This window comes from Hoplias malabaricus, chromosome 3 (genome assembly GCF_029633855.1).
Source record: "Hoplias malabaricus isolate fHopMal1 chromosome 3, fHopMal1.hap1, whole genome shotgun sequence".
NCBI classification, from domain to species: Eukaryota; Metazoa; Chordata; class Actinopteri; order Characiformes; family Erythrinidae; genus Hoplias; species Hoplias malabaricus.
This window is the reverse complement of record NC_089802.1, coordinates 75,455,002-75,472,429: the sequence shown is the minus strand read 5'-3', so window position 1 is coordinate 75,472,429 and position 17,428 is coordinate 75,455,002. Positions and strand designations below refer to the sequence as shown.

General features: G+C 43.4%; 2 protein-coding genes across 3 annotated transcripts; one reads left to right on the top strand and one right to left on the bottom strand.

The window, feature by feature from the left end:
- Positions 1 to 767: 767 nt before the first annotated feature.
- Positions 768 to 4,006, top strand: cdkn2d (cyclin-dependent kinase inhibitor 2D (p19, inhibits CDK4)). Its single transcript, XM_066663637.1, has 3 exons — positions 768 to 984; positions 1,470 to 1,628; positions 2,976 to 4,006. The coding sequence occupies exons 2-3, from the start codon at positions 1,488 to 1,490 to the stop codon at positions 3,345 to 3,347; spliced, it is 513 nt and encodes a 170-aa protein (XP_066519734.1). The 5' UTR covers positions 768 to 984; positions 1,470 to 1,487; the 3' UTR covers positions 3,348 to 4,006.
- A 4,778-nt stretch (positions 4,007 to 8,784) lies between these two features.
- On the bottom strand, positions 8,785 to 17,166 carry si:zfos-323e3.4 (volume-regulated anion channel subunit LRRC8E). 2 transcript variants are annotated; one of them, XM_066663583.1, is made up of 3 exons: positions 17,048 to 17,166; positions 14,764 to 14,912; positions 8,785 to 12,783 (listed from the first exon to the last, which is right to left on the bottom strand). In XM_066663583.1, exons 2-3 carry the CDS (start codon positions 14,902 to 14,904, stop codon positions 10,495 to 10,497), a joined length of 2,430 nt encoding a protein of 809 aa, XP_066519680.1. In that variant the 5' UTR covers positions 14,905 to 14,912; positions 17,048 to 17,166; the 3' UTR covers positions 8,785 to 10,494. The 2 variants fall into 2 exon arrangements, with proteins under 2 accessions (XP_066519680.1, XP_066519681.1); XM_066663584.1 differs by lacking the exon at positions 17,048 to 17,166 and adding an exon at positions 13,756 to 13,888 and having other exon boundaries at positions 14,764 to 14,901.
- Between the last annotated feature and the right edge of the window lie 262 nt (positions 17,167 to 17,428).

Below are 17,428 nucleotides of genomic sequence, written 5' to 3'. Positions count from 1 at the left end.
AAGAGATAGGCACTAGAGAAATTAGATGTAAAGATATTTATCTGGTCAGATCATTGATTTCCCAGAAAACACTAATTACAAGTAATACTTCCAAGTAGTGAAATATCTATATATTTCAAGGTATGTTCTAGATATTACATTAAGATTTTTTTTTTCATTACTAGCTGGGCCTAACTTGGTTAACCTGGCTCAAAAGTTATCAGCATTGCTTTTTAAAAAATACGTAAAACTTATTTTCGTTTTTCTGTATGATTACTTACATTCGTTTTAATATTATATGGCGTTATTTACAAGCCATACAACTTCCCAGAAAAAAAAGGTTACTATTATTGCTAAGAACTATGTTTTCATCATTTCCAGTTTTAATAATAGCACTTATATAATCATTTATTTCAGTTAATATCCACTGCTTCAACTAAACCGAGTTTGTCATGCCTCTATATCTCTCTCTCCCTCCCTGTCGCTGTCTGTCGGGTTTAAAAGTCAGTCCAAATCCATATGGGAGAAAATGTTTATTTTTCTGTATTCATTTTATATTAAAATCCGCGCCTTTTTACCCGATTATCTCGTCACTGAAGCAAGAGCATGAATGAAGTCTCACTGAACACAAATAACGTTCTCAAATCGCCCGCCTTCTGCGCTCTTTGCTCTGATTGGCCGGTGGCTCTGTTGCTATGGGAACTTTGTGGTCTTCACGACTTGGCCCCGCCCCCTTTACCGTATATGGTGCGTCCCAGCCCCGTGTGTAGCTTCTGATTGGTCGGCGAGGTTTTCAACAACATTTTTGTTGAAGTCAGAGGAATTTGTTCTCGCTCACCAAGCGCGCAAAATTAAAGGCGCTGCGTGTATCGCCGGCGGTTAAAAATCCTGTTTGTTTTGTTTCTGTTTAAATCGAGCGAAAGAAAAAAAACAAAAAAATTAAGCCGGAGCCAACGGTCGACACGACGAGAGCAGGGTTTTTACGCAGAGACCGAGAGAAATAAGGTGGGTTTTAAGGCGGCGGAAAGCTGCTTCTTGTGCTATTACTTTCATTTCCCCATTCTTCACGGTTCGTGTTTTAAATGTGGCTACAGTCGCCGGTTTGTGTCTCGGTTTATTCCGTTCCGCCTTAAAATACGGCACCATTTAAGGTGGCATTAAAAAATCGAGAAAAAAAAACGACGAATAAAAAGCCTATTCGGTTTCGTGTGAAACGTTTAAAACCCGGTTAACTGGGCCCTAGTTGTTTTTGTGTCTTTTTAATGAGACTATTCTTTCTTTGTGTCATTTAAAAAAAACAAAATCTTCTCCGTTCTGCGATTGACGTATCTGCGTCTACGCGGTAGTAAACAAGTTAGCGCGATAGCTTAGCACTGCAGTCCCGCACTGCGGTGGGGCTCGCGTTCTCTTGTTTTAATGGTGTTACTTACGTTAACGTTACTTGCTTTGCCCATGAGACGAATAATAACCGTTTAAAGAACATTTTAAAGGCTTATTCTGGCTGGACCATGGTGCTGAGTGAGAAGGAGGCGGGGAGGAGTCTGAGCTCCGCCGCGGCGAGAGGAGACACGGCGGAGGTGCGAAGGGTTCTTCAGGACGGGAGGGTTCATCCGGACACGGTCAACGAATTCGGGAACACCGCCTTACAGGTAATAAATATGTTTAAAAAAAACAGTTAATGGCTACCTACTGATGCCATTAACTGTTGGACGTACTATATATATACACACACCACACAGTTATACCCACATAATACGTCCAACAGTTAATGACATCAGTTGGTCCCCATTTAACAACCTCCAATCTTCTGGGGGGGCATTTTGGACAATTTCTGTGCGAATTTGTTGGAACCTATTTATAAATAATACAATTTCAAGGAACTATTTTATTAGTTCTATGCCTTAATAGATTAGAGCTTCATCACACTGCTGAATATAGTTCCACTGCTCCACAACCCAAAACTGTGTGAGGGTGTGTTGGCAGGGGGGGGAGGGGAAATATGACATTGAGTCTGGTGACCTCAAGCTCATGTGCAGCTGCTCCTGAGAAGCCAACTTTACTCATGACTGACTCATCGTTTAAGTGTTGCAGGAGTCCAGTTCAGTTTGATGATATCCCTGCTCAAATACACGCTCCGATTCTGGTGATTAACTGACTCAGTATATCAGCTGTGTTTGAACAGGGAAATAACCAGACTGCACTGTCGTGTTCAGCATGAGAGCTGGGTGTCTCTGGTCGAGTTTACTTTTGATTTCCAATAAGCAGCTGAACTATCAGGAAAAACAAGCTGGTGTATTTGTCACCTAGTCATAAGCATGACGCAGGCACTTAGTGTAGATTTTTATTATTCATGTCCATGAACTATGATCCTGCCAACGTTGCACATATATATATAACATATAAATATATATAAAATATAAATATATATAAGTGCAAGTTACCTGAGTGGATATTAGATCACATTCACTCACACACTCACACCTACGGACACTTTTGAGTCGCCAATCCACCTACCAACGTGTGTTTTTGGACTGTGGGAGGAAACCCGGAGGAAACTCGCACAGACACAGAGAGAACACACCACACTCCTCACAGACAGTCACCTGGAGGAAACCCACACAGACACAGGGAGAACACACCACACTCCTCACAGACTTCCAGGACCCTGGAGCGGTGTGATTGCGACACCCACCTGCTGCGCCACCGGTGCCGCCATGGTTCGTCATTTCAATCCTATTTATTCAAGGCATCAAGGCTTAGGTCTGGAAACCTAGCCATTGATGTGCCACGATGAAGACTTATCATCCCGTGGATACTCAGTCATGAGCAATTTACCATTTTTGATGTATTAGAGTATCCTTCAACATTAACCATCTCTTTAACCAGAGATATATTGTGCAGGACTCTTCAACACTCTAGAGCTGATAAAATTAGACATTGATGCAATAAATGTTATTGTGGTGTTAGCTACATTTATGATGTTTCCTACTTCCCAGGTAATGATGATGGGTAACACTAACGTGGCCTGCCTATTGCTGGAGAGTGGCGCTAACCCGAATATCCAGGACCGCTTTGGGATAACGCCCGCACATGACGCAGCGCGGACGGGTTTTCTGGAAACGTTACGTGCTCTGGTGGACTACGGCGCTGATGTCAACATCCCTGATCAGTCTGGAGTCTTGCCCATCCACCTTGCCATTCGAGCAGGCTTCAGAGATATGGTGGAGTATCTAGCGCCACGTTCAAACCTTGGGCACCAGGACACACGAGGGGAAAATGCGCTGGACATTGCCAAGGCCACATGCGCTCCAGATGTTGTGGAGCTGCTGGAGCGGCAGCTGGAGTCCAGTCTGGCTTTCCAGTCGTAGGGAATTGGCTGGAGTTGATCTAAACTCAACCCCTTGCCACAATTCTGAAGTTTTAGAGCCTCGTCCTTTGAGCGGGGTGCACTTTTTTTCATGTACATTACTAGATTCCTACTTGTTTACCGTTTTATTTAGATGTTTCATTGTTCAGTTGCATAGTTAATTCATAATAATAGATGAAGAATGTAGCAGCCGCAGTTTTGCACAGAGTGAAGTACCAGAGCTGGAAACGAGGGAAGATGAATTCCCTTTTCAGTAAGCTGGCTGTTTGCCATGCACAATTGTAAATAGCTCTTTTTTCATCTTTTTACAGCCAACATTACACTTGCTGCACGGGTCTGTGTAGGAAACTTGAACTGTTAAGGTTTTTAAACAAAAAGGAAAGAAAATCTCATGAAATTACTGTTGCTTTCTCTCACTTAGTGAGGTCTGCAGCGTGCACTGATGAATTAGATTCATGACTTAGTTTGTGTTTATTTGTGTTAATTAATACTTTAGTGTTTATGACGTGTATATAATTTATGAAAATATTGACTTATTTATTGAGATATTGTAAATATACAATTTAAGTTTACAGTGGGATTTCTGATGTTATTTATATAAAACTAATTACTCGTCAACACCCCTCTAGCCCTTCCCCCGTAAATGGATGTTTTACATGAATTACATGTTTTACATGTTTTACAATTGTATTGTTTTACATGAATTCTTTGGATCAATTAAATGCTTCAATGTGAACAGGCTTGTCAACCTCCTCTCTCTGGGAGGGTGTGTGAATTGGGAAACGCCTACCACAAGGGGGCTCTATTCTCAAACGTCTCTCGCCGGAACCTGAACTCAACACCTCTGAATTCTAGCAGTTAAAAAAGTAATAATAATTTAAATACACTAACTTTCTGCAGCAATAATCTGAGTGATAAGGAATCACTAATGAATTAATAAATTTTCAGAGTCATTCCGAGAGGTAAAAAGTGAAGAGGCCCTTTGTAAAGACACTTAACTGTTTTTTTCTGTGCCGTGGTGGTGATAGGAACTGGAGCAATGTCTTCAGCACAAATACAGATTACAAATGTACCATTCTCAATCATCAGTAAGCCTACATTTCATTCATTATCTGTAACCCTTATCCAGTTCAGGGTCGCGGTGGGTCCAGAGCCTACCTGGAATCATTGGGCGCAAGGCGGGAATACACCCTGGAGGGGGCGCCAGTCCTTCACAGGGCAACACAGACACACACACCTACGGACACTTTTGAGTCGCCAATCCACCTACCAACGTGTGATTTTTTTGGACTGGGAGGAAACCAGAGCACCCGGAGGAAACCCACACAGACACAGAGAGAACACACCACACTCCTCACAGTCCCCCGGAGGAAACCCACGCAGACACAGGGAGAACACACCACACTCATAGACAGTCACCCGGAGCGGGAATCGAACCCACAAGCTCCAGGCCCCTGGAGCTGTGTGACCGACACTAACCTGCTACAAGCCCCTGCCATTAAACTGCTAACCGTAACCCCACACATCTGGTTTCTGTCACCACTGCTGTGAAGAGTTAAACTCAATTTCTCTGGAACTCCTTGGTGTATTTCTCTGAATTGTTACATTGATCACATCTTAACCCTTGATATAGTGAATCTGGTGGACTGGCCTATTTCAGTAGTTAGCATTTATACACTGCAGGGATTTTAAATTAAGAAGGAAGCAGAATTTCTGGAAAGCAGTATGTTTCAACAAACACTGAAAACTATAAGCTCGTTCTGCTAATAATCCTCAGTACTGATGCCCTTGAGCAAAAGCGCATGGTCAGCTGTTTTAACAGTTGTGTACATTGTGATAGCATTCGTGCCCTGAAGGTGACTCAGCAAGGACATTTCTAATTACCCATGGCAGGAATGTGCTTTCCTGAACTGTGAGCTGTCACTGAGGTGGACTGGAACCGAGCTGAACAGAAGCAGTTTGTCACAGGGGTTAAAGCTTGGAGGACATCGGCACAAAGGATGTTTTGTTGGCCCTGGCAGCTTTAAAACCAAAAAGCCCAGGCTACCTGTTGCATCCTGTAACAAAATCCTCAGTGGAAACCATCCAGATTCCTGTTTGTTTCAGTCCATTTATTAAACATACACTGTCAGGAAAAAAGGTACATTATAGTTCCCTAAAGGAAGAAAGTGTAAATGTACCTTTAAAGGTACAACAGTGCTGTTAGAGTCCAGTTGTGTTCCCTAAAGGTACGTTACGTTCTCTTCTCCAGAAGGACAGCTGAATATTTGAAAGCTTTCATTATAGATCTGTGTAAAATAAAACTAAATTAAAAGTCCTGATGTATGAAATCTGTGCTTAATTTAACTTAATATAGAATATTAAACAGTTCTCTAGCTAGTAGTACTGGATGTGTACTTATGAGGGAATCACTACAGTAAGTTTTTCTGAGAGTTTAATTAAGAGGTTTTATGATTCTATTTGATCTGTTATTAATTTTAGTATAAGGAATCCATTTTTATGGTTATTCAGCCAGGGCGGCACGGTGGTGCAGCGGGTTAGTGTCGCAGTCACACAGCTCCAGGGACCTGGAGGTTGTGGGTTCGAGTTCCGCTCCGGGTGACTGTGAGGAGTGTGGTGTGTTCTCTCTGTGTCTGCGTGGGTTTCCTCCGGGTGACTGACTGTGAAGAGTGTTGTGTGTTCTCTCTGTGTCTGCGTGGGTTTCCTCTGGGTGACTGTCTGTGAGGAGTGTGGTGTGTTCTCCCTGTGTCTGCGTGGGTTTCCTCCGGGTGACCCTCTGTGAGGAGTGTGGTGTGTTCTCCCTGTGTCTGTGTGGGTTTCCTCCGGGTTACTGACTGTGAAGAGTGTGGTGTGTTTTCTCTGTGTCTGCGTGGGTTTCCTCCGGGTGACCCTCTGTGAGGAGTGTGGTGTGTTCTCTCTGTGTCTGCGTGGGTTTCCTCCGACTGACTGTCTGTGAGGAGTGTGGTGTGTTCTCCCTGTGTCTGTGTGGGTTTCCTCCGGGTGCCATACGTTGGTAGGTAGATTGGTGACTTTAAAGTGTCTGTAGGTGTGAATGTGTGAGTGTGTGTTGCCCCCTCCAGGTGTGTTCCCGCGTTGCGCCCAATGATTCCAGGTAGGCTCTGGATCCACCACGACCCTGAACTGGACAAGAGTTACAGATAATGAATGAATTTAAAGCCTGGATTTGGGATCAGTTACAAAATAATAATAATAATAATAATACAGAGTCAATAATAATATAGACTCTTTAGTTTAGGAGTGGTGTGTGTGATCCAGACCTAATAATCCAACATCAATAATTGACCTCACAGATTTTCTCGAGGCTCAATGCACACACACATAGACCACCCTCTAGTGTAAAGCCCACTCTGAAAGCCCAGCTCAGAACAAATGCTCAGTAATGTTTCAGTTCCCAGTAAAATGGACGACAATAGCCGAGAGTGTTACACAGGGGTAGACAAGGCAGTGACGTCACTGCTCGTATTTTTAAGGAATCTGTGAGTTTCCTTGGCCTTAGTCATTATGACACTTCCCTTCTGTCTTATCCTCCTTCACAACATTGGCTTTGTCAGCATTTACTGTATGAAGTCGGAGGACTGTGACACAGTATGACAGAGAAGGGTTTTATGTGCGTGACAGTTTTTAAACAGATGTTTCCTTAGGTCTGGTATTTTATCAACTCCCACTGGATCAGGGTGGGGATCTGAGACAAAGATTTGTGACACGATAGTGATGCCTTACAAAGATAAATAAAATTAGATTATATCGCTGTACACTGTGAGTGCCTTGCAGTACAAAGCTGGGGGAAGCAACTATTCAGATCTTATTGTGTTATTTAGTGAACCCCCAGCTCAGATTTCTGTGCTGCCAAATGGCTCCAAGGTTCTGGGTTCAATCCAGACCTCGAGTCACTGACTGAGGGGTTTTGTTGTGTTCTCCTTGTGTTTGTGTGGGTTTCCTCTTGGGTTCCTGTTTCCTCCCACAGTCTAAAAACAAATGTCGGTAGATAGACTACTGTGTGTGTGTGAACTTCTCCACAGGTGTGAGTGGCTGGGCGAGGGTGCGAAATTGTGCCTGGGTGTGATTGCGTGAGTGACACACACATGGTTCATGATGTGTCAGCCTTCCATCGAATGAGTGTGGTTCGGCTCTGGACGCACCGTGACCCTGATCAGGATGAAGCAGTTACATGAGATTAAAAAAAAAAGTGAACACATTATATGAAATAAAACAACATCATCGTTATCATATTAATACATAAAGCATACATTCACAAGCATAAGCAATATTCATTCATTCATTATCTGTAACCGCTTATCCAGTCCAGAGCCTACCTGGAATCATTGGGCGCAAGGTGGGAATACACCCTGAAGGGGGCGCCAGTCCTTCACAGGGCAACAGAGACACACACACACACACACACCTACGGACACTTTTGAATTTCCAATCCACCTACCAACGTGCGTTTTTGGACTGTGGGAGGAAACCAGAGCACCCGGAGGAAACCCACGCAGACACCGGGAGAACACACCAACTCTTCACAGACAGTCACCCAGAGAAAACCCACGCAGACACAGGGAGAACACACCAACTCTTCACAGACAGTCACCCGGAGAAAACCCACGCAGACACAGGGAGAACACACCAACTCTTCACAGACAGTCACCCGGAGAAAACCCATGCAGACACAGGGAGAACACACCACACTCCTCACAGACAGTCACCCGGAGGAAACCCACGCAGACACAAGGAGAACACACCACACTCCTCACAGACAGTCACCCGGAGGAAACCCACGCAGACACAGGGAGAACACACCACACTCCTCACAGACAATCACCCGGAGGAAACCCACGCAGACACAGGGAGAACACACCACACTCCTCACAGACAATCACCCGGAGGAAACCCACGCAGAAACAAGGAGAACACAACACACTCCTCACAGACAGTCACCCGGAGGAAACCCACGCAGACACAGGGAGAACACACCACACTCCTCACCGACAGTCCCCCGGAGGAAACCCACGCAGACACAGGGAGAACACACCACACTCCTCACAGACAGTCACCCGGAGGAAACCCACGCAGACACAAGGAGAACACACCACACTCCTCACAGACAGTCCCCCGGAGGAAACCCACACAGACACAGGGAGAACACACCACACTCCTCACAGACAATCACCCGGAGGAAACCCACGCAGACACAGGGAGAACACACCACACTCCTCACAGACAGTCACCTGGAGCGGGAATCGAACCCACAACCTCCAGGCCCCTGGAGCTGTGTGACTGCGACACTACCTGCTGCCCCACCTGCATAAGCAATATATTTAACTGAAAAATATATGTAGATACTTTATGGGAATCGGCATTCTCCAAAATACTGTGCACAAGAAGCTTTATCATAGACTCATTGGATACAAGCAGCTTTATTAAAGACAGCATTAGTGAAATAATAAAAATTACAAAAATAACAACACAAAATAAATACCATCTCCTGATCTCCTGACTGAATCTCACCGAACATTAACTATTAACATTAACTATTAAAATACATCCATCTGAGAGAATCTTGTAGCCATGGGCAATTACAGCTAAAAGTCACTAACTGTGTAACTTTGAAGTGGATATTTGAACTGGGAGTATATTAAATAACACAAACAATTTGTTTTTAATATGTCTCCTCTTACAACGATGAACCCTTGATAAAATATGCTTTTACAAAGCTTTTGGCTAGTAAAATTAAGGTTGGTCGCCTCAACATTCAAAGACTGTGACTTGGTTAAGGTACCACCAACACAAAACGTATACAGTCATTACGTAAAAGCTAATTTGCACATGGAAGGGAAGACAGTGGGTTCAGGTTGAGTGGGTTTGCAATAACATTTAACAAATGGTATACAGTACTCTGTAGCTTGACTCTATACTGATGGAAATTTCCATTCCCTGAAGGCATGAGTGGGCCCGAGAAGGAATGGGTTGGGGCAGGACTGATTTAGGAATATGCGCGTTTGTCTTTTGGGTTGTAACTGGCTCAGAGATGCAAGTCAAGGCATAACATCACAAAGCAGTGGCCCCTCTGTCTTTACCTAGTCACTAGTCAACGTGCCTGAGTTTTTTGGCCATCTAATGAGTTCACAACCATGAATAGTCATATGGAATTAAGCACACCTCTTGACAAGTATGGATCATACTACAGAACTTGTTTTAAAAACAGAAATACCTGCTGCAGGTTATTTCCCGTCACTCCACATTTTTTACAGATTGGATGCCAAACTGCATTCCAGTTACCTTTAAACAAGTTTAGTTTCATTTTGGCAGCATATTAAATGTGTGCTGACTGCCAGCAATAAGTGCACTTCAGAATACTGGAAATCACTCAATAGACAGTCCACATACGTATGGAAACCAGTATAATTTATGTGAGAAATTTGGTTCCTTATTGTACCTTGTCTTTTTTTTTTTTGGTTCCTCACTTTGACCACTGGAACACATGCATGAAAATACAAGCAAATAACAAAAAAAAACTGATTTTCAGTTTCATCTGAGCAGTAATATATTGCATCATATGAGAACACCCACAAAATCTCTACTCACATTTCAGATGTGGAAAAAAACTCACAGAGCCAGACAGTGACTCAACTAAACAAGTTTGACCACCCACTGCACAAGCAAACGGAGGCAAAAATGGGAGCCAAAATGCCCACAACTTCAATTTAGTGGAAGTAATTAAGGCATAATATTATGCAATCCGGAAAAATAGTGAGGGTAATAAATGGTATAAAACCTTTCAAACCTAAGGCACTTACAGCAACAATTAAAATGAATATCATTCAATAATGACAACTGCTCATTTCAAAAGCACTAAGTATCTACAGTCAGGGCAGGGCAATGTGGTTGCTATGCACCAACCCCAATCAGATTTGAGTACTCCTGATGAAGGACACAGACTGTGAAAGGTTTTTCACATTCAATTATTAATGCCACTTTGCATTCTTACAAAGAATTCCAGAATCAGTCAAAGTCAAAGTCAACATAGCTATCCTATTCTCAGCTTTGCCCTTGTTTTAGGATAAGCTCGAGGAGATCTCCCTTCCACTGGTGGGGGTTTCTCCCACACCAAATACGAATCTAACTATGAATCACCTTTCATTCATTCTTCGTTTAACTTCAGAAGGCAACAAGTCAAGCAGACTGTCCTCTACAACCAGCCCTGTCAACTTCAGCAGGCTGCAGTCTTCAATTTCCAAGGGCAAAGACTCCAGCCTGTTCCCTTTCAGCTCCAGACGGACCAGCTGAGCCAAGTTCCCAACTCTTGGGGACAGAAACACTATACTGTTATTCCCCAGGGCCAGAGTCCTCAGCCTTTTACAGGAGAACAGCTCATCCGGTAGAGCTTCCAAAGAGTTGTAGGCTACAGAGAAGTGCCACAGACTCTGTAGGATCCCAATTTCCGGAGGCAGTGAAGTTAGCTGATTGTGGGAGAGGTCAAGATGCTTGAGTTTGGTGCTGTAGCAAAGCCTTGGAGGCAACTTCCGGATTGTGTTCCAGCTCAGGTCGAGCGTCTCCAGTGAGCGAAGTTTGCTGATATGTTCAGGGACAGTAGTGATGGAGTTGTGCCAGAGCTTGAGCGTGCTCAGTCGCCGGCAGTGCTGCAGGCTCAGGATCTCTTCCACAGTAGTCAGCCTGTTCTCTCTCAGGTCCAGCTCCTGAAGATTGCTCAGGCTGAAGACAGCGCTGGGCAGGCGCTCCAACTCGCAAGCTGTCAGTTCCAGAGTGACTAAGTGCACCAGCTTCTTCAAGCTGCTGAAGGCTTTCAGTGGGCTGCTTTCATTGTGCACACACAGTCTGAGAAGTTGGCCGGCCACATCTGCCACTACAGAAGGGATTTTGACCAGTTTGCTGCATAAGGTCAACACTCTGAGCTTCTTGAGCTCACGCAAGGTATCCAAGTTGGCGCTGCGGGAGAGCTCATTTGTCAGTGGTCCACTTATATGGAGTTCCTCCAGATTTTGCAAGGTGTACGTCCATATGGGGACCTGCTCTGCACTTTTAAAGTTGAGCCGGAGGACCTTCAAATTTTCTCGCATGTAGGTGAGGGCTTGCAGGTGAAGTCTGGCAGAAGAGTAGACGAGGGACAGTTCTTGCAAGGCTGTGAGTTGGGTCACAGTTCCAGGAATTGTCACGTTGCTGATCTGTTCCAGTTTCAGAGATTCTACTTCAGGAATGTCAAACACAGTGTCCGGCAGCCCCAGAAGCTTGAACAAATGCAGCTCCAAGCGGTCGCTTGAATTCCGACTGAGTCGTGTCCGAAGTTTCTTAACGGGCCACTCGTGATTCAGGTTAACCTGACATAACCTGCTCTCACTTACTTCAGAGAGAAACACGGCAAAGCGCTTAGCGTAAAGGGGGTCATACTGATCGCTGAGGTGAAAGAGAAATGCAAAGTCATTTTTGACATCTGGGATGTCGTTGATCCCTGTCTCTAGGCGCACCTGCTCGAAGGAGTACACTTTTAACGGCCGGTGGAACAGCCAGTAAAGGGAATAGATGCAAAGAAGACCATAAACACCCACAAAACAGATGTAGCAGTAAGCCAGTTTGCAGAAGATGTGTGCTTTGTTATGATTGCAGCAGAACAAGCTAAACCCAGTCAGATCTGGTGGAACGATGCAAGTGACCACAATCTGGATGTTTGGCACTAAGGCAACACTGTAAAACATGATAATGGTGAATTTTACAACTTTAAGTGAGGTCTGCACTATATACATGAGGTACAGGAGGTCTGCCTCTTCTACATGAGTCCGAAATTTCCTGACCTTCTCAAACAGAGCCTTGGCCTGTTCCCCTTCTTTCTTGTCAAGGACAGATGCAGCAGGTTCTGGCTCATCTTTCTTGGTCTCAGACACGACAGATGTGGAGCGCATATAAACATGTTCTCCATCTTCCTTGTCTGGGCTTTCCGTTGCTGATGGTCTCGCATTGAATTTCTTTCTCCACAACACCGTCCGCTCGTCTTCTGCCTCTTCAGATACCTCACTAATCGCTCGTGTGGTCCAAGGTGAGTCGAAACACTTTCCCAGGATTGACACAAACAGTTCTATCTTGGATGACGTCCCAGGGAACTTGAACCAGAAGTTGCTGGCCACCATGAAGATCATGGTATGTATGACCACGAGGTAGGGGAAATACTTAGCATACCAGTGGACGGCACGTTCGTAGCAGAAGCTGTTGACGTAGATGTACTGGTGGATGTCCAGGTCGTTCTTTCTGCCAATGACCTCCAAGATGTTGGGGGCAATCTCCTTAGTGACGAGGTGCTCCCAGAGGCTCTCGTTTTCCCTCGGACGCAGGAGATATTTGCAGTCAATATCTACTTCTGACATCCCCCTGAAGGGGTCGGGGAGGCAGGAGATTTTCTCCTGAGTCAGCTACAAAAACAGGAAGCGAGAGAACAGATGTCATATCTGCGACACATGACAAATCAACAGTGTTGAGGATCACTTGTCTTATTGTTATATTTTTATTACTGAGTCATTTAAGACTCAAACATCACTAGTGATCTTTTTGGAAGAAATTTCCTATCATCAGCAGTTTACAACTAATTCCTTGAAACCTATGAATATTTTTAATATGCGCATAATTAAATAAGCTTAGATACAACACGATAACACACAATTACACTTGCCTTTACTGATCCCAAAAGAGAGCCTCAGATATGACATTATGGTACATATTGTTCTTTCATCAATTAAGAAACATTTCTTGAATTCATACAACAGATTCCGTTATTTATTGCAGGTGATACTTGTGACCAGTGACAGACACCATGCACTGATTAGTGAAAATGTGTCTAGCTACCTCCACATGGAGGAATGATTGGAAATAATGAGTCTGTCTCACTCTATCTGTCATTCAGTGGCAGAGCCCCGGTGTATTGCAGCAGGAGCAAGCTTGTAATGGCTGACATAAGATGGTATGAATGAAGAACTAAGCCCTGGAGAGTTACTAATCCACTTCTATTCGAATCTGGGTCAGGACAGTGCAAAAAACAGCCAAGATTGTTGCACATTTCACACGCTTGAAGGTCAGATTCACTGATAAGAGCCTATGAATAACACATTTAATTTGAGGGGGCACAACTCGAGTCTCAATTTTCCAACTCAGAGTGTTGTGTCTTATTTATTGTATCGATTATTTACTTTCATGACTGTGTTGCCCACTGAATCCTCCCAGACAGCCCTCTGTATAACTTTTTAGAGTAGTTACACAATTCTTAAGAAAACCAGCATAAGACATTCACACCAAGCCAGACCTAAATAATGAGAGTTTAATGGAACACTGCATAATATTGTTTTTTACCTTAAAATTACAGCTTCAAAACTTTGTGATCGTTCACTGACCTGGAATATGGAGAATCTAACCTCGGTTGTTTCTACTCTAAGCTCAGCACTGCAGAAGCTGCACTCTGTAACTTTCGGAGGAGGGTAAGAAGCCAACCCGTCCCACCCCTATCACAATGATTTCGGCTCAGTTCTGTAAATATGAATTACATCAGAAGCAAATAACACAAATCTTACCTAATGTTCCTTTAAGGGAATGTTTGTTCGTACACTATTTGTACAAAACCTGAAGACAGCTCTTAAAATATTTGACTTCAGCTTGCACACGTTGTATAATCTCCACAGAAAAGCATTAAATAGATTCAGATCCTGTGCAGCATGTGCTTCTAACCTTAAGGTCATCATGCTCAATGCCAAGCACTGGCTAAAGAAGAACTGGGAGCACCATCCAATAATTTTGGGATGAGTTGGAATGGTGTGTGATCCAAAACAATCATGCACCATTAGCACCTTACCTCACTAATTTGTATGTGGCTGTAGGCCTGTAACAATAGCTTAATTGTTTATTAATTGTATAATATATGGACATTGTCTCAGTAATTTTTGCTGGCCTCTGTGTTTACTGGCATATTTATTTACGTATTTATAAACAATCTCACAATTCTGGAGGTGTTAAGTGGGTTTTTCTGTATTATATTTAAATCAGTGCCATAAAATGTTATAAAAATGACCATATATCGTTTATCGCAGTTATTTCTGGGACAATATATACATTTTGACAAGCCTAAGTGGCTGCCAACAAATCCTCACAGGCATTGTCCAACATCTTGTCTAAAGCCTTCCCAGAAAGCGTAGTACGCCTAACTGCAGCAAAGCTGTACTAACTAACTAAGTAGCAGTGGTGATAAGAAAGTGTACACAACATGGCGGGAAACAATAAAGAGAGGTAGGACCTAATCTACAAATGCTTTTAGGTGAATAAATAAAGGTCCCATGACTTTCTGTTTTATCAGTATTTCAAAATAAGCACATGGTGGGAGTGATGGCTGATAGTGAAAGGTGGCGTACCTGCACAGTGCAGCCGAACACTCCGATCATTAACATGGCGATGCACAGATACTCCGAGAAGACATCCCACCAGGGCTTTAGGACCCGGAACCGGGGGTTGTGCTCTGAGGCGATATTCCGGAACTCGTTAACCGGAATCATCCTGGAATCTGACAGAATATTAGAAGAAAAAATAGCTGAACAATGTTTAGTAAAGATATGTGTCAAATGTAATGTAACCTACTTCTAACAGGCGGTATTGTACTTAAAATAACAGTTTTTGGTGTAAACCTACACCCATATACAATCCCACCATGTACCACCAGTGCCATCAGCTCCCAGAATTCACAGCACACCTGCACTGTATGGCTATTATGTAAAAGGGTAAGACAGATATGGACCAAACTGATTAGAACAAAGGAAGTCATCTGTGAATATGACAGAGCTGTCATTACTTTCAAGTTACATGTTTCTGAATACGTCAAAAATAGAAACGGACCACCATCCAGTAGAGGACAGAAGAGGGAATCTTGCACAACAGAACAGATGAGAGATAGCTTTGTTGATTCCTTTTCTTTTGGACATGCTCAGGGAAATCATGTGGTAAAGTAACCTTTTCTTTTCAGGGTGGGAATATTCTGGATGAAGAGAAGCTTTATGTCAACCTCAGGGCCCTGGCACTGCTCTATTTCTGTTTCAAACACAGTGGAATTTGATGCTAATCTTTCAGTGTAAACCAGAGAAGCAACCCAACACACAGATAAAAAGCTCTATTAGGACAACAGCCTTAACTCAAGCAACACATCATTTTTGCAGTCTTTAGAAGCTGTTAAAGAACATGCTCTCCGAACTTTGAAGTTCTCTGTGTCGGGATAGTAACCTAAATTGGTAAAAAATGGAGTCTGAGGTGGATTATGGTTTATCAGGGGTGCGGTGGTTGGCAGGGACACACCCTGGACAGGGCACCAGTCCGCCACAGTTCATCGCACACTCTCCTAGTCTCTCACACACTCACACAATCCCTCACACAGAGTCAATAAATATACCAATGTGTTTTTAGACTGCGAGAAGCAGCCAGAGCACCCGGAGGAAACCCACACAAACACAGGGAGAACATACCACAGAGACTGAGCCCAGAACCCCAAGATCCTAGAGCTGTGTGGCAGTGACACTCATGGTGTTACCCTTAAATTGAATGTCCACATTTGTGGGGAACTGCAGTTCTCTCTGGTTTGTTTATGTTCAGAAGCTCAGCCACTTTTAAGGTCACAGAAACTCATTTGTGTTTGGTTTTGTAGCACTTTCATGTCAGCAGTCTCCTGAATTTAAAGTGGTTCCTACCTTAATAATCTGAAACAGCCAAAATAAGTCAACTTTACTCACCTATGGAGCAAGAATAAAGCAATATCTTCATCTCTTTTCATGACTTTCAACGTTTGTAGATATCTTTGCTGGTTTACTGCCGCCATGAGCAGAGAGATTTTTACTCGTTAACTGACACTGGGGCTTCGTAAAAAACATTAGACTAGTTTCCAGCGTGCGAAAGGACCGGAGAACAGCATCTTCTGAATTTTATAAACAAGTGTGGTTTGGTTACAATCGTGAACCTCACGATTACCTTAAATACATTTTATGAAGGAATATACACCTGAGGCATCTCCAAACGCAGTTACAGACCACAGGTGTGTTCAAAAGTTTGGGTATCTTTGCCTGAAATGACATACATATGTTGATTTTCTTTAAAAAATGAATTTATTTTACATTTACACCTTTACCAGCCCAACACACAAACACAGCACCACCACAGAGTCACAGCAGCACTGAGAATGATCCACCACCAAATCATAGCTGCTCTGTGCTGGTCCTCACCCTTAAAAACCAAAGGTGGACTACAGTGTGTATTTGTAGAACTAAAAAAAATGCACCTAAATGACTAGTGTGCAGATACTTAGGTTGTTTATTGGTTTAATGTAGTATCTGTTACTGTACTCTCTATATGGTATTTTGCTATGTTATTGTATTAGTTTCACATCTCTTTTCCCCTAATAAACTGACACTGAAGAGCCATGTAATATGAAACTTAAGAGTAGGAAAAACATCCTGGTCCCTGTCTTAGAGAAGCCCCCTAAACTCTAGAGGAGAAAGCTGAGACTGAGAGATGTAAACGGATCTGAGTCTGGACTGAGGTAATCCACCGGGCTAACTCTGTCCTCTCTGCAGTTCTGAGAGTTGAACGTTATTATAGGGATAAAACAGGCTTTCCTGACGCTCCTGGCCCACATAAATCTCTCTTTCAGAAACTCACCTCCTCTCTCTCCTCCTCAGAAGTGAAGGCGAGTCTCTGCTCCGTGCGGCTCCATGTGTTTCTACCGGAGACTAAAAATTGAACCGGATCCTTGGTTTCGGCTGTGTCTGTTATTTTTTTTTTACCGCCACACTCCAAATGACGCTCGGCGAGTGAATCACTCCTTCCGAATGACTCTTTTAATTGACTCCCGTGAATCGACGGTAATTGAATCATATGTGTTCATGTTATTTTGCATACGACAGCAAGTCTGAGGGAGAGAGAGAGAGAGAGAGAGAGAGAGAGAGAGAGAGAGAGACCTAGCTCAGTTCTGGAGACACCGAATTCTTCACAGTGAAGGTGATGGAAACTAACCGTTTAATTGAATCGATTCAAGCTAAT